The 24,581-nt window shown below is 43.6% G+C and overlaps 1 protein-coding gene across 5 annotated transcripts; it reads right to left on the reverse strand.

Moving 5' to 3' along the window:
• Positions 1-341: 341 nt before the first annotated feature.
• Positions 342-24,360, reverse strand: ZBTB1 (zinc finger and BTB domain containing 1). 5 transcript variants are annotated; one of them, XM_084287415.1, is made up of 3 exons: positions 24,165-24,360; positions 13,009-14,748; positions 342-2,168 (listed from the first exon to the last, which is right to left on the reverse strand). In XM_084287415.1, exons 2-3 carry the CDS (start codon positions 14,726-14,728, stop codon positions 2,158-2,160), a joined length of 1,731 nt encoding a protein of 576 aa, XP_084143541.1. In that variant the 5' UTR covers positions 14,729-14,748; positions 24,165-24,360; the 3' UTR covers positions 342-2,157. The 5 variants fall into 5 exon arrangements, with proteins under 5 accessions (XP_084143541.1, XP_084143540.1, XP_084143537.1 ...); XM_084287414.1 differs by having other exon boundaries at positions 12,837-14,748; XM_084287411.1 differs by lacking the exon at positions 342-2,168 and having other exon boundaries at positions 11,679-14,748.
• Positions 24,361-24,581: the final 221 nt, after the last annotated feature.

A 24,581-nucleotide genomic window follows, 5' to 3' on the forward strand; every position in this document is an offset into this window, starting at 1 on the left:
TCACTTAAATGCTTAGTGTGAAGAATTTTGGTGCTAATTGAACCATAGCATTCCTATGGATTTCACGTATTTTTTCGTTCCTGTGATTATTTGATTTTTACTCATCTCAGTTTTCAACACTGTCAGTTATCAGGTGAATGGGCAAAATGCAGGAGCAGATGAAGCAGATGGTAACTGGAACTTCACCCTGTTGCTGCAGCTGTTATGAACTCAGGTATAAGATGGAATTAAATAAAAATAATAAGCAGACTTGTAAGAACATTTTATTTAAGATACTGTATCAAAGCACAGATTAAGCTTTAAAGGTGATGAAAACTAACCTGGAATGTCTTCACTGGTAGTCTACACAGGCTACATATAAATAATTGCTAAGTTACAGAACAGTAACAGCCTGTTCTAGATGTCCTATGCTTAAGGATAAAAAAGAAGAAAAAAAAAAAAAAAAAGCAAAAAAAAAGCAAGATTTGTCTCAATACTTCCAGGCCTGTCTTTAGGTGATGTTATAAACATAGTTCCCTTCTCTCCTCTGCTTGGTGGTGGTCCTACTGCAAGGGTGCTTCCTGTTCTCTACAGAAAGGATGTCAGATTTTCTGTTAGAGTCCCCAGCTGTGCTGAGCCTTCCCCCTGAGGACTCCCCAGTGGTGTCTTGTATGTTCTACATATTCACTGTCTTCCCCATAGCTCCAGCACAGCAACTGGGACAGAAGGGTCAGCCTTCCACTATGGTACTGAAGGATTTTAAAGTTCCTATGTTTAAGATGTTTGGTGTTAATACTGCTGATAACTTAAACACCTAAATGCTGAAATGTCTGGGGCTACGTAATCAGATTAAGCAACCACATTCAAAGATATCTGAACATCTTTTCTTGCGTTTGTATAGCAACTTTATAAACTCAAAAAGAGTAAAGCAAGCACAGACATATGCCCTATACAAGCTGCAATACAGACAATATTGTACACACTTCATAACAACAGTAATGAAAATAATGCTGATTATAAATAAAACTGTAGACAGACTTATTGAGATAACAGTTGTACTGAACAATGAAACATCCTTTTATAGTCATGAGTAGAATTAGTAAGATGCATAACTAGAGCAGAATATAGATCAGCATGTTTAGTCTGCTTACATGTCTCAAACTGATCCACTGTTGTTTGGAGAAGCAAAAGAAATTAATGCTTTTTAAGCCGTTCTGGCCCTAATTTGAAACATTTACTGCCTTGTTTTGTTTTGTTTGCTCGTTTGTTTTCCATAAATTTGGCTGGAAATGTTAGGGTTCCTACAATACTCAAATCTGAAAATGAATGCCTGATTTTCTTCTTCAAACCAGCTTTTGCAAGGCTTAGATCCAGAACATTGTGCACACTGTGCCCTGTGAAGGTTATTTCACGTTTACTCATCTCCTTGTTGGTCACAATTTTTCACCATTCTTGTAATAAGACCAGAGCACCATTTCTTTACTCTCCACATACAAGCACTGAGCTCCAGGGAAGGTCCTCTTCAGCTTGCAAATGATGATCATGGCAGCAAGGGGAATCTGGTCAGCTGGATCTTTCTCAACATCCTGGCCTTCCTCAGGGCACTTTGTGCTCAGTTTTTAAGTTTTTTTTTGACCTTGTAGTTCAGACTAAAACATTTTTTCTCTCTTCTAACACTCGATAGCTTAGCATTGTAACTGTCTGAAAATGCGTAAGTTTTAATTCTTATATACTTTTAATGTTTAAGCTAAAAAGTCTAAACAGCTTTTGACAGAAATCCTAATAAGCCACATTTTGTATAAGCAGTGCTGCAGCATAAGAATAGCAAATTCTGCAAGCTCATTTCAGTGCAGCCCTCGATACCTGGCATCTGTCTCTTTTGGCTGTCTGCTCCATGAAAGAGACTTCAAATTTGTTTTTGACAGGTGTAAATAATAGTCACAAGGAAGTAAATTTTTGTAACACAGAGAAGAGTCCAAAACGACTTTTACTGAATGTTCTAATTTGACTGCTTTGGTGCCTTTTGCGACTGCTGCAGTATGTCAAAAAAGCAAAGGTGGTGCCAATGCAGATCTGGCACACGCGGTTCTGAGTTTTTATGAAATCTTTTGCCGACCAGTTCTTCCTCATGTCTTCTTCAAACCTGGTTCTCTCAGTTGTTCAGAAGCTTAGAAGTCCCTATTTCACTACTGCCATGCAGAAAAGAAATGCAAGAAAAATATTAAAAGTCAGAAGCCCACACTCTAGTACTATATTTGCTAGCATGATGTGGTCCCTCCCACCTCACTGTGGTGTGGTTTTGCTCCAAATACCATCCTTCAGTTATATTCAGAGCACCCACCACAGTAGGGAACTCTGTTTAAAAGCCATATGGTTCCTTTCCTTCAATCCCTACCCCACCAAAACACAATTTAACCTTAAAACAATGTTCCGATCTTGTTTCAGAAACCTTTCATTTGTTTGTTTCCTTCTCCTTTGCTTTTCATTTTCAAAACAACTACAGATTTTCTGAAGAAAAACTTCAATTCCTAAGCCTCCCAGAGGTTATTTTTGCTGCTGTATGTGTAACTTTCCAGCAGTGGTTTACGGCTTGGCTTAGTGGATGCTTGAAAAGTTACATGAGTATTATTTCCCCTCAGCCTACTCTTCTCCTAGCTTGGAACACCCACCGCTCTGGAACACTTCTCACTGCTTCATATTTGCCTCTTCATTCATTTTCATTATTTTTACTTGCCTCGTTCAGGGATGACTATTACGTATTTACTCAACCTCCCCAGTATTATTATTTTGGGTTAAATGCAGCTAAATGATATAAATATTTGCAATTCCTGTGATATTTTTGGACCGCACTAATTTATGACACATGTGAGCAGCTTTGTATCCGATACGAACAGTCAAGAAATTGGAAACACGTGGAAGTAACTTTTAAAGACAATCCTCTGAGGGCTTTTTCTTGGTATCACCGACTTCTTTCTCTGCGTAGGTGAATCACGTTGTACAAAGTATACGATTGTCCCACTTTCACCTAACTACTGGCTAATTAACACCTGATGTTCTAAGTGCACGATGACAGCACCAGACCCAGTGGTTGTGTCTAAACTGCAGAGCAGGATGACCTTCGAGGCTGCATGGGAAGGCAGGTTTATCAGCACTGCGTACCTGCCAGAGCATCCCGAAGGCTGAATTTCCTGACACACCTCTGGGCAAACTGCTAGCTGCAACAGGCTGCTGGTTCTGGCAGCAAGTACATGTATATTCGACGCAGCTACCTACTACACGCCTTGAATCTTGGTGGGGAATTCATTGGACTGGTGCTGTTATCTCAAAGTAGCTCTTATGTGACTGGCTCAAAGGCCAGGAAATGCATTTTTTTTGTTTATAAATTAACAAAGGAGACAAAATATTGTAATTGTGATATGCATATGAACATTATTTTTACCCAGGCGATATCAGCGCTTAATATCAACGTTTATTAAGATGCTGGCCTACATTTTCCAGGCAAAGATCCCTGTTGCTTGCCGATCACACACAAGTCATGCGGCATGACTGAGCTTCTTTACACCACCACCCTCAAATACGCCAACTGTGCTGTGTGGGACCACCCCTGAGTGTGGGAAGGTGGGTTGCCTGTGAATATTAAATTACATTTTTCCAATGAGACTGCAAAAATACTGTTAATTAGTGCCAACTGTGGTCGTGTGGTGTATGTACAGAGCTATGAATACCAACGTGCTGCTGGCATTGGTAATAGCTGGTAGCCCACAGTGAGCTACATTAGAGGTATAATGTTGTGCCCTCCTCCCATACTTTAAAATCTTCAGGCTACCCCTAAAAACAGAAGTTGCTTTAGGAATACACAGAGGATCTTCTACGCTCTTCACGCATTAAACTCCGCTGAACTGCAGAAATAGTCTGCCTTTTAAGTAGAAATGTGCATGTTTTAAGTTAGCCGCCAGATGGAGCTCATGCCTCCCAGCGCACAAGTCCATGAACATCTGCAAAGTTAACACGCTGCATAGATGTTACAAAGGATGCAGTTTTTTCCACTTCATAAAAGTCAGAGGAAGTCTGTGATTAGCTGGATGTTTACAAATAAAAGGGGGATCTGGAGATAGATCAAAGATAACTCTCCAGATTTGGCATGATACCAGGTTCCCGTACTACTAGCATCTGCATGGGTTTGACTGTTACATTAAGTGGTTGAACTCAGCCTATCTCACCACATACTAATAACGCTTTTTTAATGCTTAGCATATTTATTATAAATTTGAATATTCAGCCAACTAAGGACCTGAAGAAGAAAAAGAAAAAAAAAAAAAGCCGCCACCACCCCAATTAACAATATCTTCCAGGCTCCGTTTAAAAGAGAAGCATCTACAGTGTTCTTTGTCACCCCGCTTTCTTTAACTTAAAGGGGATCAGGAAGAGAAGATAAGCCCTGTTCTAAAATCTGAGGGATGTAGTACTTCAAGCTTAGAAAACAGGAGCTGAAGCTCTCAAAGCCTGTTCTCTAATAATCTAAGCTAGACGGCCCATTCATACACGGTATGATTTTTGCTGAGTAGTCTATAGCTCATCGAGGATCTCAGGGATTTTGGCAAAGCCATAGTGAGTGGAGAGGAAAGCTGATCTGAGATAAAAGGTTGTGGTATACGAAAGACACTGAGTTAATGTGCATGTGTTTTAAGGGACATCTTTGTTTTGACTCTGTGTAACAAACCAACATCGTTTGTGAGGTCTAGAAGGCCACAGACTATTTCTACTTTTATAGTAGTGCTCTGTTTGAAACTAGTATTTTTATTTGGGGTCTAAGCCACACTGAACTCAATCAAACAAACATTCTACAAAGAAAAATGCCTTTGAACTATTTAACTATTTGTTTGCACAGCAAAATAGAGCAGAAAGAACTGTAGTAATTACTGGGAGATTTCTTGTGTCTTAATTAACACATTTTTCAGTTTCTAAGTGACTGTTCATCAGGAACTGTCTCTTGTGGCAGAATGACAATGTTAGCATCAGCCAGTGAAAGTTATGTGAAACACAACCCCGCCTGAAAGCAGCCTAGGTGGGGCTTACCCTCACACGTCCAGGCACCCAGACTGTAATTGGTGCTGGGCTTTACAGCACGTGTAGGTGCACAAAAATTAGGTTTAATCTATCTGATAGCAACGCAGCTGAGAGATCTGAGCTCTCCTGGGCTATGGGAGGTACTAAGATCAGTTCCCAGGATCACTTCCCTGTACTTCCCCCCTACAATCCTACTGTATTTTTCCTTCTGCTGAAGGAAGGATATGGTAGATTTCATCTCAAAATACTTCTCCTTTGTATAAATAATTAAATAACCAATGGCTAGAAACCAGAATCTCAGCAGTTTGTTAGCTGAAACTCTCTCAGGGGATGTAGAAACCCCTGTAGGCAGGGACAGAAGAGAAGCACCATCTTTCACACCCCAAATAAATGCTCTAACAATGACTTTTACAAAAGAAAGGAGTGTGGCAGACACCACAGGCATGGTATATCTATTGCCAAAACCAAAATTAATCTATGATATTCAGAACCCCCTATTTTTAGTCAATGTATTGGTTTTCCACAAACTCATGGTCTTGTGTTCTGTTTTGTTTTCCATGGAGAGAGCATCACATTATTTTTCCTATTCATTTTCTGGGGACTCAGAAGCAGATGCCCCTCTGGTAACCATCCCCAGTGTAGAGGGACAGTTACCTAAAAAAGGAGAGAATAGGTATCACTGAGTCAACAACTCGCACCACTTTTATCATTTATTTTTTAAAGCAGTAGGTTCAAATGAACATGTAAGAAAAAGGCAAATTTTTAGCCCTCGCCTTTGCAAACAGAAAAGCTGAAAGGATGATTTTTTAACATAAACACCTTGTAACAGGGGAGAAAGAAAACAAGCCCAAGGGAAGGTCTGTTTTTTGCATCTTTCATGCTGGCAACAGTACTGCTGCAGAGACCTTGGCAATGCATTGACACTTTGCCTTACAGACAGGTTGGAAACCAAGGATTTACAGAAAGCCCTGGATTTCCCATTGGATTTCCGACAGTCCACCCAGCTTCTGGGATTTTGAGACCTTTGAGGAACGCTCGCTTCTCATTCCCTCTCAGGAGTCCTGGGATGTCTGCGGAACCACAAGGCACGTTTGTCTGAGATCATCTCATTTACTATATCTATATACACACACACACACCCCAAAATCTCATTGATGCAAATCACAGTAAGTAAAAACAACACCAGCATCAAGACTTAGTCATTGAGAGGGAAGTTCTTAAACAGCTCTGAAAGGGCTCGATTTTTTCTCTCCCACAGGAAACATGAGAAACAGCATTGTTTTTGTGGTTGTAGTTGCAGGAAGATTTACTATAGTTTTAGTATGCCAGAAGGCATAAGAAAGGATTAAACTTTTTTGTTTGTTTTCTCCGAATGGTAAAAGTTATAGTTGTATGTTTTAATCCACCATGAGACAGATGTGTATTTTAGAAAACGATTATTAATATGGGGCGTAAGACCACAGTGCACAGAAGTATCCCTCTGACTTAGAAGAAAATCAAAGATACTGGACACTTCTGAAATCCTCGGTTCTCGGGATGAGGCGTGGCAGGCTGGCTATGTGAAACAAAGGGGCAATTAAAATCTGGTCTTTGTTTGCCCTTCTTATAATTTCAATATGTTCCTTTACACACACTAATCTGAAACTTTAAAAACACATTTTCAACTGCTTTTTAATAGCAAATGTATACAGGAAACAGTTTCTCTAAAAACATGATGCCCAATATTGACTTCAATTAAAAAGACAGAAGACATTTGAGGACAAAAATGACCCAAAGAAAGATCTGATAGCATCTCTCCTGTAAAGTTGGCAGTGGTCATCCTAGCACACAAGAAGGAACACGGGCTGTTTGTTTCGGGGCTGCACATTTATAGTCATGACAAGCTGACTCCTGAGTCATGCGGTCGGTTGCCCTGTATCAAATTAGGATTTGTCTTTCTTCATGAAAACATAAAATCACAATTAGTTCCAGAATTGTAAAGTAACTATAAAAGTGGCATAAGACACATAATTTATAAAACTTGTCCTGTTTTTTTTTTGGCATCTGACACCTTCAAAAACTCAGCCTACTAACTTGTCTCAAGAGCACACTGCACAGGAATTTTTTAGGAGTTTTTTTGAAAGTTGGATGATAATGCAGAAAACTGGTTTATAGCTACTGAGAACTACAGAAATGTCAGCTTTTAAAAACATGTTCCTAATTTCTAGCCCTCAGCAGACTTTTATAAAGTCAAATTAGTCATGCTCCATCTTTAAGTCAGTGACAAGCTTCAAACCAATTGAGAATATTTGATTTTTAACCCTTTCAGATCGGGAAGCACCTAAAATCCAGAAGCAGGCATGCTGGGGTTTGAACAGATACTGCCGGCACCTCCTTAGCTTTAAAAGGAATGACCCCAATCTCTCAACATCAGACCAAACCGGACAACTGTCTCCCAGTATCACAAGATACAGAAAAGCGTGGCAGCATGAGAGCAGGGTCCAGCTGCCACCGGAGGGCACAGAGAGCAGAGGAAGGTGGGAGCAGTTCCTGGTGCTGGGCTGGCCAAGGGGCCCAGCTCATTCCTGGCCTCAGGCCCGGGCCAACCACACTAACCCAGCACGGAGCGCTACGTCGTCTATTTCAAGAAAGACGAAGAAAGCTCCAGAGCATATTTGAGGGGTGAGCTGAACGCAGGAAGGTTTCCAATTCCTATAAAGAGGGCAGATAGCATAGATGTGTCTCATCTGCATGCAAGAGGCTGGGCTGCCTTTTTTCCTTATCAGGAAATGGGAGATGAATTAAGAGTGCAGCTTCCACGAAGATGCTGGGGGGAGACAGAGACTTAGTTAAGTTCCAGCCACGCTCTGAGTTCTGCCACAGCTCGTGTAAGCAAACGAGCCCCCTCCCAGCCACTCGTTTCTCCCCTCGTGCCACCCCTTCTATTGTGCTCGCACAAGACTTGAGACAGAGGCGGGGAGGGAAGCGTAATGGGGAACTGGTCCAGCCAAAAAAAAATCCCCACAGGGAAAAATAAAGTCCATTGTCTACGTAGCTCATTGTTAAGTGACACAGACACGTGCTCCACGACAATGGAGAAGGTGGCACACACACAAGGGTATGAGAGCTGACACTAGGTGGGGAGGAAGGGACCTGCCAGTGCCCAGGCTGGCACTGCCATCAGGAACTAACTTGTATCCTCAGCAATAGCTGAGATGCTCACGATGTTTTTAGCACTGCTGTGTTCAAATACAGTAGTGTACTCAAAGTATTCACTTCTCTTTATCTTTTCTTTTCTATTGTATAACAATGTATTTGTTATACATTCTCCAGAACAGCAGTCTTCAGAACAATGTCTTCAGCTCTGAATAATAATATGCTGAGCTGTATTTTCTCCATTAACTATGTTAAATAAAGTCCCCTAGTAAAAGTATAAATTCTTACAGTTCTGTGATATTCTAATCTATTCAAATCAAGGTTTCTCCATGGACCTGCTAGCTACAAGTATTATTCTACACAAATGTAAATACTCTTTGAATTAACAAGTTGCCAATAAGCATTTACAAGTATTTTACAAGTGTGTATACATATTAAACATCTCCTCTGATATGAATAAGAAGCTTGGCAGCTTCTGTTATATTTTAAAGCTTACCCAAGGTCTTTATGAGTTCCCTTTAAGTTTCAGTAAATCCTGAAATCTAAAAGCTATGCTAGCTACTAATAAATTATTTTCAGGGTTGCAACCCATCCCACTGCCAAAATGAGGAAAATAACAGAAAATAGAGAAAACCTCTAAAAATAAGAATAGCAAGACACTTTAAAATATAAGACAGAACAACCAGCAAGCCCTTGTTCCTTTCTGGCTATGCTTTGTCTAATGTGATACGCTCACATGTCCACACTCAAGGATCCTTAAGTGCTTTAAGGGTTTAACGCTCTAACACTCCACATAGTTCCTTTGCATCCCCTTCCTGCACCACGTTTAAATGACTGAGAAGTAGAAATTTGTTAGAGGAAACAGAACTCTAAATGAAGTATTTTTGCTTCCCCTTCATTATCTTTCAAGTAATGGTAAGACTTCTAGGATATTGTAACTGCAATTGTTTTTTTTTTTCAGGTCTACTTTCATTCTGTCTACACAGTGACTGATTTTTCTCACAGCAGAAGGGCTGAAACACATCAATTCACACTCCTGGGACGTTATCCCATTCTGGGGAGAACACCCCTTTCCCCAGGAGCAAACACCTGTAGGTAGGCTTGGCACCCACCCCTTCTCCCTGTTCAGAGCACCTAAGCCTGGCACTCTGGACCTTTTCTTCAATAGTCCAATGCTGTTCCTCTGCATACCGTCACATCACCAAAAACATTCTCCCCATCTATTTGGGAGCAAGGCTGCCTTGTTTTTGCCTAATTACCTTTGATTTGTTCTCATATACTCCCCAATTACTTTTTGGGCTATTTCAATCATTCTTTTTCCTCTGCCTGCATACAAGTAGATCTACTCTAAGCTTCCCTGGCACTCCAATTCATGCTCTTTTTGAGCCTTATTCTGGGCATTCATACGTGTGAACTCCAAGGCACTGTTTTTTCCTGTTCTTATGAAACAAAAACTTCAAATTCAATAGGAAAGTTTTAACAAACTTTCCTTTGTAAGGATAGTACAATACCTTTTATATTTGAAAAACAAAGATATTTCAGAGTGTTTGTAGAGTTAGATATCACCCAAATATTCGCAATTCCTAGATTTAACTTCTGTAATTGACACTCTACCCAAATTAGGAAGTTCGGTTTGTTTGTTGAGTTTTTGTTGTCATTGTTAAAGTATTTTTGGGTCAAGTTCAGATTTTAAAGAAGGGCTCTTGACCCTGAGCAGGAGTGTCCACAAATCACCATTAGCCTTCCCCTGTATTCTGGAACAATTTTTCAGTTTATACAAGTCACCTTTTCAACAAGATCCTTAATCTGCTCTCTGCTGTGCCGCTGCAGTGCTTCCAGCACAGGGGCTGGCCGTCCTCGGCATACGATCCACACCATGAGTCTGTGCCGTAGTGAGCTAATCACACAGGCCGAAAGCTCTCCCAGCCAAGCTGAGTCATGCTCACTTTGGTCTCACAGGCGTCTACAGGACATTTTATCCACCCACTCCTCCAGGCTCCCCCTCCGTGCCACCTTTGGGATGTTTTCCCCTCTGCTTCCCACTCTACAACTAATTCTGTTGAGCCCTTCCAGACTTTACCAGTCCCTGCTCTCCCACCGAGCCTTAGCACTCCTGCAGCTCTCCCCATACCACAGGGCTCCTCTTTCAACTCCCCTGGCACCTTCCAGCTCACCCTCACTTCCCTCAGCTGCTTTTCCCGGTTCAGCCATAGCTGATATCTTAAGATATCTTGAGAATCTGCATGTCAGAGAAATTTGGTGTGCACCCCATTAGGCCTCCCAACACTTCTACAGCACTGGACTGACTGCTTTGTCTCTAAGATGATCATTACAGACAGTTAAATATTTTAATATCCTGCTAGTCACCTTCTTGCCACTGATCCAGAGCTACAATTGTTTTAAGTGGCTGTTTTAATTCTTATATGCTTATCTTTTAATTCTTATATGCTTAAGTCCAGCTTAGAATCGTGGAACAAATCCCAGGACAAGAGAAGCTCTGAATTAATCGAAACGCTGGAGTGCATTAACATCAGCAGTGTTTTCAGTCCCAGTGCTATTCAGGACTTGGCTGGCTTCAGATCCGTACAAGAAACAGCAAGATTGAGCAGTCACAGCAGAAATGCAAAAGGCTTATGCTGCAACTGAAGCAGCGTCCTGGGAGCCAGCTGCGAGCTCAGGGCTGCGGCCTGGTGGCTGGGCCCGTCGCCATCACCATGCCTTAGGAGAAATGCTCGTTAAACTCCCGAGAGAAATTCTGACTAAAACTGAGTAAATGCAAGATGATTGATACTCAGTTCCAGTAGAGATTCTGAACTGTATTAGTTTCTCTAAATAGTCTAACATTAAAGCAGGATACCCCTGATAATCTCCAAGAAACAACTCTGACAGCAACATGAGCATGGAAGCCCTGGACTAGGCCATCAGCTCCTGCTCTCAGCCCCAGCACTGACACACAAGGTGGTCAAAATCACTTTCTTCTCTCCATGGGTGGGAAATAGTGCTATCACCCTCTTTGATAAAGTGAGATCTGCTGGGAGAAAGTCCAGGTAGCCTTTATTTTGTAATAGTTTTCTCTACCATTTCATATTAGGATCCTATTCCCCCACAACTAAAAACCATGCGCTTAACAAACATTTAGACAGCTGATGCCTAAGAGTTAAAGCTGGTTGCTCTCTCAAAGGCCAGACTGCCTCACTGAGTCGTTGCCAGCTGATACTTAGTACGATTTTTAAATTCAACTGAATTAAGAGACAAGCTACACAGATTGGGGCTATACTAGAATCAGAAAGAAATCTTAAAAGGCATTAAATGTCTTCGCATTTATTAAGCAAACTCTGCAGTCTTTTCTTGTTATATTCTCATTGAAAAACAGAACAGTCAGAAAATTTCATGAAAACAAGAAACAAAAAAATCTAAGATAAACATGAGCCACGCTCCCCCTTCCCCTTCCCACCCAAGCAATGGGACTATCTTCACACCCATCCCACTTAACTTCCCAACAAAAGCAGCAAGGCACCCATTTACAGCTAGGCTGAGAAATGCAGTCTTCAATGCACATCGCAATTCCGTATTCCTAGCAATCCACCATAGCCAGTCTTCCCTTGTATATTACGATAAGCAAGTTATATAACCAGGTGGGTACAGATAGACAACGCAAGGCCAACGTCAGTTGTACAGCAGAAGTGCCCGTTACAGTTCTGCTAGAATTTCAAGTCTGGAAAATGACCACTCTGCAGGGAACTCCTCAGTTATCACAAGTCATCAACTCCCTTTCCCTTTGCGCACGCCAGTCCAACTCTGCAAGGTTTAACTGAGCCTACGCGCTTGGACCACTGGGATGCAAATTTCAACAAAGCCAAGAAGCAGAGGATCAGGACAGCCAGCTCTGCCCTTACAGCAGGGTCAGAGAGCAAAGGATTATTTCTTGTCATTGTTCTTTTTCATTTTGAAAATTAATTTGGGGAGCATGAACAATTATGCTCTTGCATGTTAATCACTGTGATCTAAAATTTTCACATGAAGAAACAACACATGGAAATATTGAAGCACTCATCTTATGGACATGGATCCGAGAACTGTTTAATAGCAGTCAGTGAAGGGGTAACATTGTGCTTTTAATCTACAGTTTAAAAATAATGATTTGTATATCTACTTAGTAAAACAATAAAATTAAGAACAGAAACTGGTATTAGGAAACAGTGAAAATGTAATAATTAAACACATGATGCTTTTCAAAGCTATATACTTAATGAGCCTAAATAGACACCTATGATTAAGAGGGTCTTAAAAAAAATAATAAAAAAGACTTATTTTCAAAAATTTTTTTTTGTAATTTTTGTCTACTATACTGTATGCCTTGCTTTGGTGTTCTCTCTGCTGCCAACTTAATGTTTTAACAGTATGGTTATGCTTATGTTCTTTTCAAATGCTTGGCATTATAGTGGGATCTCATATCTTTTCTCAAATTAAATTTTGCTCCACATACTCCACATGTATACAGATGAACATCCATGTGCTGCTCCAGTTGCTCATTATTTGGGAATATCTGAAAGCAGACCTGGCATATAGTCTCTCCAGCTGATAAGTGAGATATCATATGCCGTACATGGTCATGTTTTCTGAAGTTTCCTTGATCACAAATGGAACAGACATACCTGGCCATTCCTTTGTGCATATCATTGTGGAGCCGCAACTGGCGCTCTCTTAAGAACTGCTTCCCACATGTCTGACAAACAAACTGTTTTTCCTTGGTATGAACAGTATAGTGTTCCCTCAAGTGACAACGCTGATAAAATCCTTTCCCACAAAGATTGCAGAAATGCTTACGTCTGTGATCTCTCTCATTCTCTTCCATCATGGAATTCTTAAACAGATCTTGCTCTAGGCAGTTTGACATATGTTCAACCACCAGGTTTTCAGTTTCAAAACGTTGACCACAATTAGGACATCGGAAAGGACAGGCAGAATGCTTATATAACTGTTTTTTTTGAAGGCTGTTCATTTGGAAATGACTGTCCCTGAAGTCCTCTATCATCTCTGCAAACATCATCTCCCTTATTTCTGACTGCTCCTCAGGGTTTTCTTCCAAGTCCATTTTTTCCTCAGAATTTCTGATACCATTCATGGTCAGATCCTGGGGTTCTCCACAGGTCTGTGCATGATCTTGTAACTGTTTGCCTTTGACCAGTATTTGACCACACTTGCCACAGGCACATATATTTTCTATGTGTTTGGATAAATAATGAGAGGACAAATCTTCCTCAGTGATTGTTAGCCCACAAAGTTCACAGGGAGCATTCTCCACGTCTTCCTGTACCGAAGGAGCTTTCCTGTTAAGGTGCCGTGGACTCTGTAAACACTTTCTTTCATCGTCATCCATGGATAAACGAGGTTTTAAAGTCTTCCGAGCATTTCTTTTCTCTCTGATCTCCTCCTCAACATAGTACCTGTAAAGCGGCTCTTCCTGCTCATCATCTAGGTCGTCATTGTCAGAAGACTCATTGCAGTCTTTATCTGTTACTTTAATAATATTAAAATCTTTCAGCTCGTCTGCAGGACTGTCCTCTGGTTCCATCTTGATAATAATCCTCTTCCTCTCGGAGGCTCTACTTCCTTCTTCACCTGAGGTCTCTGATGCAACTGTGCTGCTTTTCCTGCTTGTAACATTGGACACAGGAGACGAAGAATCATCAGCAGCTTGGCTTGAGTCCCCTTTGTATTTTTCTGTTTGCGTAGAGATTATTTTAGAAGTAGAGTCCTTTTCACTAAAGTCTAGTTTTTCAGCACCGTAGTACCTGGCACTTTGGTACGAATGCCTGTTAGTGCACGTTAGCACGTGCTCATCCAGTAACTTCTCACAGCTAAAACTAAACCCACAGCTGTCACAGGTGAAGCTTCTTCCAAAACGGCGCGAGTGGGACACACGCTCTTTTGTGTGAGAGAATTTGGAGGTGGTGCTTTTTTTGCAGACATCAAACAGTTGTTCGGGGAAACTGCCTAGCTGCAAAGCTTCTTCATCGGGCTCTTTGTTATGGGATGTATTAACTGTTGAACTTGGCGGCTCCATGCCCCACCTGTTTGCTTCGCTGCCATTTCTGGTGAGCGTGTCTTCATACATTCTCACACCAAATATCATTTTACTATTCTGGGTGCTAGAAGCAGAAGATGAGCACTTTAAACTAGATGAGTCTGTATCCTGTATATCTTCTAGACACTCAGGTACATTATATAGCTGTAAATAGTTCATGGCCACTTTAAATTGCTCAAAATTGGCAGGGGCTGTCATAATTTTTCCTAAATACATGAACTGTAAAATAAGATCAAAGCATTCAGCGCTAATCTTCATGTTGCTTAGATTCAGCTGGGCTGTAGTGTGTTGATGGTTCATAAAAAACATCCTAAAATAGGAGCTGCATGCAGCAAGGACTGCCTTATGTGCTTGAAAATAAATATCATCGATAGCAATACAGCAGTCACACAGAAAGCCCCACTCTCTTTGGTTGTTTAGCTGCTGAAGGACGTAGTTGCTGTGGCTGGTTCTTGCCATCTTGTACTTCAATTATAGCCCTGCATAGAGAAGAAGACATCTGTTAAACCATGAGCACAAAAAGCAGAATGTATTTAAATGTAGGGAAGAACTGCCATCTCTTTCCTCTCCCGATCTTCCTATTCTCACACTGTTTGTGGTATAATTTCCTGTCTGGAGATCTTTGCTGGTAACTATTGTTGATGCCAGTGAAAACATCCATAATTCTACGTTCTCACCACTAGACTTACAAGACTAGCAAACTAATAAACATAACCACCACACATGTCAGTCAGAGCAACGCTGCTAGAATATAAATTAGCAAACATGTATCTCAAAGTCCTCCAGCCAAGATTTTCAGATATGAATTCTGGATGCTGAACTTCAAAAACTTCACAGGGCAGACTTCTGTAAGATGGCCCCAGGACAACAGCTATGTGAGGTGAGCCGACTGTAAGAAACCACCTGCTCGGTCTCAACTTGCCTTTTTCACCTGTCAGTCCAAGGGACATATGATGCAACACATTACTGGAAACCAGGCTGGGCTCAGACTGGTCTTTCCCTCCCCATTAAAGGCAGCTGAGAAGAGACACTAGCACAACATCCACACGCCGTTTGCTCTTTAGGGCAGCTCAGGGATCTTCTCGACCTTATCTGCGAGGCCTCTTGCAAAGCAGGAACTGTAAAACTGAAGCGGGTTCTGAGAAGCGCGGGGCTGGCCGGGCCCCGCAGGCCCGCTGCCGACGGTCACTGTGCGGCAGGGGGGCAGGAAGTGGTGCATGCCGTGTCTCCAGCTCCTCTCAAAACCGCTCTTTCAGAGCAGCATAATACAGCCAAAACATTTAGATTGGAGACCGGACAAAGTCAAAAAAAATCAGCTAATGGAGAACTGTAAAGGCCAGCAAGCCAGAGATGGAGGCTCTGAGGGATGAAGCCTCAAGGAGGAACTGCAAACACTTGAGGGAAAGTTCTGTGAGTGCTGAAAGCTGGTTTAAATGAAAGGACTAACTGGTCTTAAACAGAAAAGAGGAAGAAAACACGCAGTTTTATGTTAATAAAAAGATCCAGAAGAAATATATTGCACACAGGAGGTGCGCATTCAATTCACAGAAGGTAAACTGTAACCAAGCAAGGCGAAATTCAATGGCTAGTCACCACTGACTTTGGAAAAACCTTTACTGATACACAAAATCTGTAGTAAATACACAGGGAGCAGGGTGGGGCAGTTTGAGAAAGCAAAAAACTATAAGGAATACCCTAACTGAAAAGAAAAACCTAAAGCAATAATGAGCACTCTTAACATCTTGAAAGATTATTGCAAGCAATAGAAATAACTGCAAGAGATTTGTATACACAAAGTACAGGCTAGCAAACAACATAAATCAATCCATGCATTTCATTGAGTCATAAGCTGCAGTTTAATACGTTACTGTTGTTTCAATTGTCCAACATTTAAACAAAATACACACAAAAATGCTCCCTGGTTTCTTCTTATTCCCTCCCCATCATCTCCCTGACAGCTTACATCTCCTAGAGGCTGCAAAACGAGCAAAGAAATTAAATCCCACAATTAGCATTGAATTCACAAGTCAGAGGTGTTGCCTGGGTTGTTAAGCAGCAGACCTAACATTTGTCACTGCTCTCCTTCATTCCGCCAAGCACCGCCATGGAAGAAATGCATTCACGCTCTCCAGATGAGGAAAGGCTCACCCCTGCCCAGCAATATTCCTGCTGCCAGTTCTACCACAGCACTTATGGATCGCTGCCAGCAGAAGACTGTCTGGCAACAGGAACCCTGAGATCTGAGTTGCATTATACTGATGAAGAGCACCTGAACGACAGCTGCTTCTCTCCCCTCAACCCAGTCCTCCAATCCCAAAACTCAAGGTGAGCACCCTGCCGTAACAATTCTCTGACCAGTTTGGTCCACTGACATCCACTGCAGAAATGTGACTTGTAACAATAAATTCCTTTAATGGTTTTCTCACTAACTAGCAAAAGGGTGGCTGTGAAAGTAGAATCTCTGAAACAACTTCATGTCTTTTCTACAGAAATTTGACTATTGTCTAAGTCACTGGGTAACTTCAGTTATTTCTGAAGAAAAAAACAACACAGCAAGGCTCTCAACATCAAGCACTATAAAAGGGCACTTCATTCTTCCAAGTGCTAAGGTGTTTTGTATTTGCGGTAATTCATTACATACTTAATACTTGATGAAGTATGCTTTATTATATTCAAGAACAGCAGCTGCATAATGACAAAGAACTGACTTCAACCTCCATATTGTAAGACTGACCACCAGCAAGATACAGTGAGAAAATGCAGTCTAAGACACCACTAGCCTCTAGGTATGAATTGCCATCAAGACAAGAAAAGGCTCAGGACTGCTAGAGGAACAATGTGTTTTAATCTTCTTCTACTCATAAAGTTGCAAGTTTAAACTTTTCATTTAAATTTGAAGGGTTTTATGCACGATAAGTATTCCACTGTGTTTTCCAACAAAAAAAAAGAAAAAAAGTAGTGCAGGCAGCAAGCCTGTAACCAAGAAGTTCACAAATATCTGCACGCACCTGCGAGGAGAGGCATTGCAAAACAGTAGGAGTGATCCAGCAGTCACTGGAGCAATGGCACAGACTCGACTTCTCTTTCTTCTGTGAAAAAGGTGAGAGGTATCTCCTCTTTTGACAGGGGAACTCTTGCAGAGCTTTCAGCACTTAAGTCCTGATATGCAAAAACAACCCTTTGGCAATGCCTATCTCCTACCACTGCTCTGTAAGAAACCAGCCTGAGCATGAGTTTGCTTGATCGGAACAGCAAGGTGTTCAGGTGTGTACACAGCCTGTATCACTGTAGTACTATATGTAGGTATTAAAATAGAGTGCGTTTGAAGTTATCTATGTTAATGAAAGTACTGGCAGACTTCCTCTAGATGCTGTATTAACCTGCTGTACGTAACTATGTATTTACAGCTGCCAACGCTTCCCACTATGAGAGCCTGCGTTGGGCTATTTAAAACTTCAACACATCTCAACCAGCAAAGGCAAAACTTTCCTTTTGAATTGCCTGTTTTGGACTTTTTTTTTTTTTGCCAGAAAATTTCAGCTGGAACGGTTACAAAAAATGAGGTTAAGAAAAAATTTTGTATATCTAAATTATTACTCTTTAAAATTCAGAAAAGTTTCTCTTCCAAAATCTTGAAACAGAGACTTCATATTGGAGAAAGTGGTATGTCTTAGACAAGTTCTTGGTCACAATATAAAAATCTACCTGAATTTGGCCAAACTAGAAGCTTAGGGGGAAATAAGGAGGGAAAGATGGTAGAAATTATAAATTTGTTCATACTTCAGACTGCTGTGAGTTACTATAATGTCAGATTGTAGTCTTGCTGAGAACTTTTCATCCTCATGTAGCTCCTCTGTATACGGGTGCCTGTTGGAGCCATCCTACCTAGAGCAAAAATACCCTTTTTCTGCCGCATGTCACCTTCACAGAGCCACAAACTGGTAGCAGGGCTTGCTGCAGTTTGCTCCACACCATGACTCACCACTGGGTTTTAGCATCCCTCCTGGCAGCCAAAAGGGAAAGATACCTGGTTTTGGATGAGGAGAGCCAGGGCAAGGAGCAGGCTTAGTGAAACTGCATGGAGATTGGGAACTGTAAGAAGGAAGCGAGGGGAAAGAGCGAGGGGAAAGCCCTGGGAGCAGGGAGGGCAGGGTGAGACAGGCTGGGAGGGAAATGCTGAGCTGAGAGGGGATTAGGAACAGCAGTGGGAGGAAAAGATGGTGCAATGAGGATCTAAACGGGGGAGGGAAGCTGCTTGGGCAAGAGACTAGGAAGAGCCAAATAGGTAGGGTGGGGGGAGATGCTTATGCAGGGGAACAGACAGGAAATTATCATAGCAGGCACCCGTTCAGAGCTGGAATTGAACCCTGGATTCCTGTTTCTGCTGTTCCTTTGCCACCAGCAATTATCACAGGTTTGCTGACAAGCTCCCTCCCAATCAAGAGCAAGCACTGAGAAAGTCATCATTTGTCATTATTTTAATTGCTGAAATGTCAGGGATCTGCATTTATCACCCACGTTAATGGTTTGATGCTGAAAACTATTTTTCAAGTTTTCTTTGGAAAGAAAGCAGGCATTAGAATAAAAACACATCTTTTTGAAGGAAACCCAAGGTCTCAAAGTTAAGCTCATACACAAGAAATGACATAATTAAGCTGAACTCCAATACAGTATTCATTCAGCAGTCTTTTATGTATATATTGTAGTCTTCCAACCTTTCACCAAAGGTTCCTTTCCCTACTTGGCACACCCAGGGATCTGTCCAGGGATAGATCCAAGCAGCAGTGCTCTTCACGCAACAACACAAGATCCCTGCTCATTTGGCATAGGATTTGGAGGATATGAAGCAAATGAGACTGGGGGGAAGAAGAGGAGAATCCCACAACAAAGAACACTGCTTTGAAGAACAGCATCCCAGGTCTCTCAGTGTCAGGACAAGTCATTCTAAACTCCCTCCCCACCGGTCTTTGGTAAGTCTGGCATGTGTTTTTTTGGATGCCCAACTTCTCCACACCAGGGAAAACAATCAGCAACAGCTGATACCAACAGGAGCTACCCTCTGTGTATTGAGCACTAAGTATCCGGGAAAATTAAAGCTCTAGGCATGTGAGTTTGTCCACCCAAAATTTCTGGGTTTGATCCTCTCTGACTCTGTTTCCTATTTCAAAATGAGAATTGTGACCACTTGCCTGACTAGCACACCGCATTTGTGAAGCACCCAACTACTGTAGTCACAAGGATCACAGGGAAGTCCACGAGGAACCTAAGTGACTCCATCTTCAGCAACAATTGATCTGGGCAGTCAGCACAGCCATTGGCCTCGCCGCGAGCAATACTGAAGGATGCAAGAGGTGTTCTGAAAAGATATACTAGAACAGTATCTGATACAAAAGCAAAAAGTATAGGTATTTTAGTCAGGTAATTTCAGTCTGATCTTCAAACTCAAAGTCTCCATAGCCATCTTCTATTTCTAGTGAATGTTTAAATTTACACTGCAAGGCTTTGATTACAGCTGTTTGTATGCCATCTTTTTTTTTTTTTTTTTTTTTTTTATTTTGAGTCACTACTCAGGTACAATTACAACTTAGATGTTATCATGAACAAGGTGAATTGCACCACTACACTAACCAAATATGTTGTTTGGAAGTCTAGAGCCAGAAAGAAGAGGCATTTACCAGAGCTCCACACTTTCTGTCATCTCCTCAAGTTCAAAATTTTTGCTTCTTCAGTTTTAAAACATTTCAGGAAAAGTCCTCAAGCTTTTCCTTTTCAAGCCTTTTAGGGAGACTGGTAAAGTTCTTTTGCTAACTTCTCTGTCTTTAAAAAAGAAGTACCACAAGGTTCACGATTTAGGAGCCTCTCGGCCCCTAAAATTAGTAGGTGGTTTTCAAAACCCAGCATTTCCACTGCTGAGCAGGCAAAAACAGAGTGCTTACACGCTTAGTTGCTGGCTGCTTTTCTTTGGAAACCAAGAGCGGGCTGGACAAAAGTATAATAAATGAGTGGAGAATTCGGTGCTAATAGAAAACGAGACTGAAAAAAACCTCAAGAACACAACGCCCAGTTATCCAAAGAAACAGGAACGTGGGCAGCAGAAAGCAAATTCCGCATCCCATTCTCACAACGCATCTCGCTCTGACGCAGGTTGCCAAGAACTCTCCTCTCTGAAGTTAAATTATTCTGCCTCCATGGGTCAGATCCACCAAAGAAATCAGATTCCTAACTGACAGCATCTAGATGCTCTGGAGCAAATCCTACATGACACATCCAAGCTCTGCATACGATGCCTGAGAAAACTGCACACTCAGCTAATGCACTGACCATGGATGGAGTGGTCAAAAGGCAAGAAATTTATCTAGACATTGTCAAGAGGGAGCCACAGAGGTTGCTCTAGCACTGTAGAGTCCAAGAAAGTGCTCTGCTTACCCAAAACTTGCAAAAAAAAAAAAAAAAAAAAAAGGGGGGCCAGGTGACCACCGTTCACCTCAATAGCAGGTATGGGTAAGCTACAGTTTGTGTTGTAAGAGTAGGCTACACGATCATGAATTAACAGTTACGGGAATTCCACATACTGCCAATGAAAACCTAATTAAGCTCCATTATTTGGACTATGAAGGACTGACAGTATAATTTATCCTCCCCCCATGGTCCTTCCAATTAGCTGCCTTCGGGCACGCTAGTTGTGAAGCTGCTTGAGATGATGTAGATACTCATCTGCATACACATCCTGATGGCTGAATCAACTCATCTGAAACAGCCTCGTTGCCAATGTATAGAAACAAGTTTCAGCTAATACCTGGGTTCAGCCTGAACCCGGGAAAGGTAAGATGCTCCAGCCCCCAAGTGAGAGCCCTCGGAGCCATTTGCTCCCTCCGTGCACAGAGCTCTCCATTGATTCAGCATCCACGTGCTCAAATGAGAAACAGACGTGGAAACTTAACAAGTTACAGTTCTCAGCTGCTAACCCAGAACTAGTTAAGATGCCTTGCACATTCACAGGTAAGGACACTCCTCAAAAGATAAGGAATAAAATGTCAGGAAAACATAAGCGGTCAAATTAAGGAAACAGCAACTTTTGGAGCTTTAGTTCAAACTATCTCAACTTCAACTTTAGATCCAGTCTATGAAGTAAGAAGTATTACAGAGAGTTTTGTGCAGTCTTTTAAAGTAACTTGCTAGCCACAAAAGATTACTCTAGATGTTCACAGTCATCATTTATCTGACACCTCTACAGTTGTAAGAAGTGGTCAGGCAAAGTGGTAATGACATGTTTATAAGATTTGTGGAAAAACATCCTGACACCAGATTTAAGCCTTGCAGCTGAACGATGAGTCTTTCTACATGGCCTCCCCAACTCACCCCCTTATAACTTCAAGAGGCATCTTGGTGGTTTCTGGGGATATCCTGAGACCCTCAGACAAAGATAAGTGTGCCTTCCAGAAAAGCATCCTTGGCTAAATGCAAGCTGTGCTCCAGTGCAACAGGTAGGGTATGCATGAATGAAGCAGAGTAACTCGTGACACGCAGGTCAGACTACATATTTCGTTGACACTTTCCTGTCCTAGATGCTTCAAAATTTACTTGCAGCACATAAGAAAAATAAGCTGCTCAGGTCTCCATTAAATGAGGCAGGTTTAAGATGGAAAAAAAGGGCAACAGCTAGCTAAATCTAGAGTTTTGCAATGGCAAAACATGCACAAAGAAAAAATTGCCAGACAAATTTGAGGATATAAATGGTCTTCATGCAAATTATGTCAGCTGCTGTGCCCACATACTGTGTCTGCAGCAGAGCTCTGTGTGTGGTGGTGTTTACCATGCCTAAGCAGAGACAGGGAAGATAACCCAACTGCTGGGAAACCACTAGTCAAGCTTTTTAAAAAATGCACACCGTGTTTCTCACACTATGTGCATGCAAGGTTCGGAATAACCCTCGAGAGAGGGCTAGCTGAAACCACCGAGGGGAAATACTCCAGGACTTTTAATCAGGAAACTTTCATTATCTCAGTTCTGAGCAGCTTTCTTTTTCCCCACACAGCAGGTAAGCAGCTACTAAGCCTTTGTCCACCCCAGATTTTCAGAGCTTTTCCACCATCAGCAACAATGGAAACCTGTGAATAAAGCAATTAACCTCACCCACACAAGCAAGAAAGCATCCAAAACCCCAAGTCACTCCCTGATATGAGTACTCTCATCGCGATCACTGCAAATCCCCGTGCCAGTGACAATGCTGGCTGATTCTGACGAAGAAAAGCCTCGTGCCAGCAGAGCTGAAGCATCTGTTAAGCCTGTGATGTTGCCCCACACAACTCCCAAGCTTTCTGGCTGAGTGGAAAAGGGGGTTTCCACTTCTCCTCCGAGCTCCTCGAGCAGCACCACCCCATGTGTTTGCTCCCTAAACCTTCTTGCAGCCCTCCCTCACCCATCCAAACACCCAGGTGTATCCCAGAGCGGACCGAAGCGACTTGTTGCTACTCCTCATGTTTTCTGGCCAGTCACCCAGAAATCTCTCCACAATCTCATCAACTCAGTGCCTGGGAAAGCCTCTGCCAGCACTGCAACGGGGCGCGTTTGGCCAGTTTTCTCCGTGGCCATATGGTCTCAACGCCTCTCCCCCGCTCGCCACGCGAGCTCCAGCTCTAATTCGGTAAGAGCGAGAAGCCCACGGCCCCCCTGCTCACAACTGCTGTGTGGGTTTTTCCAAGAGCCGTAATGAGGAATGTTAAACAAACACCTTTAATTAAAGGAATGTTTGTTTAATGTAATTAAATGCCGACAGAACACAAGACTGCTTCAGCCCCAGAGAGTTTTGCAGCATGCGCTGTACCTTGCGAGAGCGTAGCGCAGGGGGAATAACACCAGCAGACGATACAATCTGGCAGTAAACATCCCAGTGCTCGGCAGCATCCACCCCGTGCTATCCCTCTACCCATGCCTACGTGTCAGGAGGAGCAGGCGCTCGCTATCAGCCGACAGACGGGCCAAACTTTGGATGCGAGTTAGGAAAGAGGAATAAAAACCCAGCCCCAAACCCCCAGCGTTTTCAGTCCCGCTTCCTTCGCTCCTTTTGCTACCTTTCTATCCAGAGGAGTCCTTTGAGGAACGAGCCTTTCAGCACCGCTCCCCGAGCAACAGAGGGCTTGTTTTTTTTTTTTTTTTGCGACAGAGCAATTCCTTCCCTCCCCGCCGCCTCCAGAGCGAGCCCGAGCGGTGCCAGCCCGGGGTGAAACCCAAGTCTCCCGCCTGGCAGGGTGGAGCATTCCCTTCGGGCTCCGGCTCCCCTCCGTTTTTTTTCACCCAACTACCGCAACTCGCTCCAAGTTTGGCTTTAAAAAAAAAATAAAATTAAAAATTAAAAAGAAAAATAGAATAAAGGGAAAAATAAACAGAGCTTGGACGGCGTGAGGCTGAAGGCGCTGCGAGCACGGCGCGCTGCAACATCCGACGTGACCCCAAGCCCCGCAGCAGCGCCCAGCCCCGGCACCTCGCCGGGCCCCCGCAGCCCCCCGCCCGCTTCGGCACAGCCCCGAGCCGAGCCGAGCCGTGCCACCGCCGAGCCGAGCCGTGCTGCAAACGAGCCGGGGGCAGGCCGCCCGCCCAGCGCAAGGTCACCGCGGCGGCTGCTGGCCGAGAGCCGTGCCGGGCTGAACCCAAATGAACCGGGCTGAGCCCAAATGAGCCGGGCTGAGAAGAGCCGAGCCGCCCCCCCCCCGCCCCACTATGGCGCGCCGTGCCGGGCCATGCCGCGCCGGGCCACGCCGGCCGCCCGGCACTTCCCACCTCCCGCCGGCGGCGGAGCTGCGGCCGCCGCGCTGCCTGCTGCCTTCCTTCCTCCCCTTCCTCCTCCTCCTCCTCCTCCTCCTCCTCCTCCTCCACCGGGCTCGGGGGCTCCGCTTACCCGCGGGGCGAGGCGGTAGCGGCGGCCGAGGGGGAGCTGCCCGTGCTGCGAGCGCTGCTCCCGCCGCTGCCGGTGCTGCTGCCGCTGCTGCTGGCGGTGCTGCTGCTGCTGCTGGTGCTGCTGGCAGCGCTGCAACAAAGGACTTCCGCCCCGCCGCGCCTGCTGCTGCCGCAGCGCCGGCTCCGCCGCGACCGCACGGGGCCGGACCCCTCCCTCCCTCCCCTCGGCCCCGCCGCCGCTGCTGCTGCGCCGCCGCCGACAGCGCCGGGGCCCGGCGGGCGGCTCCCTGCCGCGCTGCCCTCTCCTCCCATGCCGCCGGGGATGCTGCGGCCGGGGGCGCCCCCTCCCCATGTGCCGCAAGCCTCGCCCCCTCCTCCTCCTCCTCCTCCTCCTTCCCCCCCCTCTGCTTCTCCTCCT

This window comes from Netta rufina (assembly GCF_964035555.1).
Source record: "Netta rufina genome assembly, chromosome: 5".
Lineage (NCBI taxonomy): Eukaryota > Metazoa > Chordata > Aves > Anseriformes > Anatidae > Netta > Netta rufina.

What these genes read in the sequence shown, in the direction of transcription:
- ZBTB1 (XM_084287411.1), bottom strand. Translation starts at nt 14,728, where the DNA reads ATGGCAAGAACCAGCCACAGCAACTACGTCCTTCAGCAGCTAAACAAC.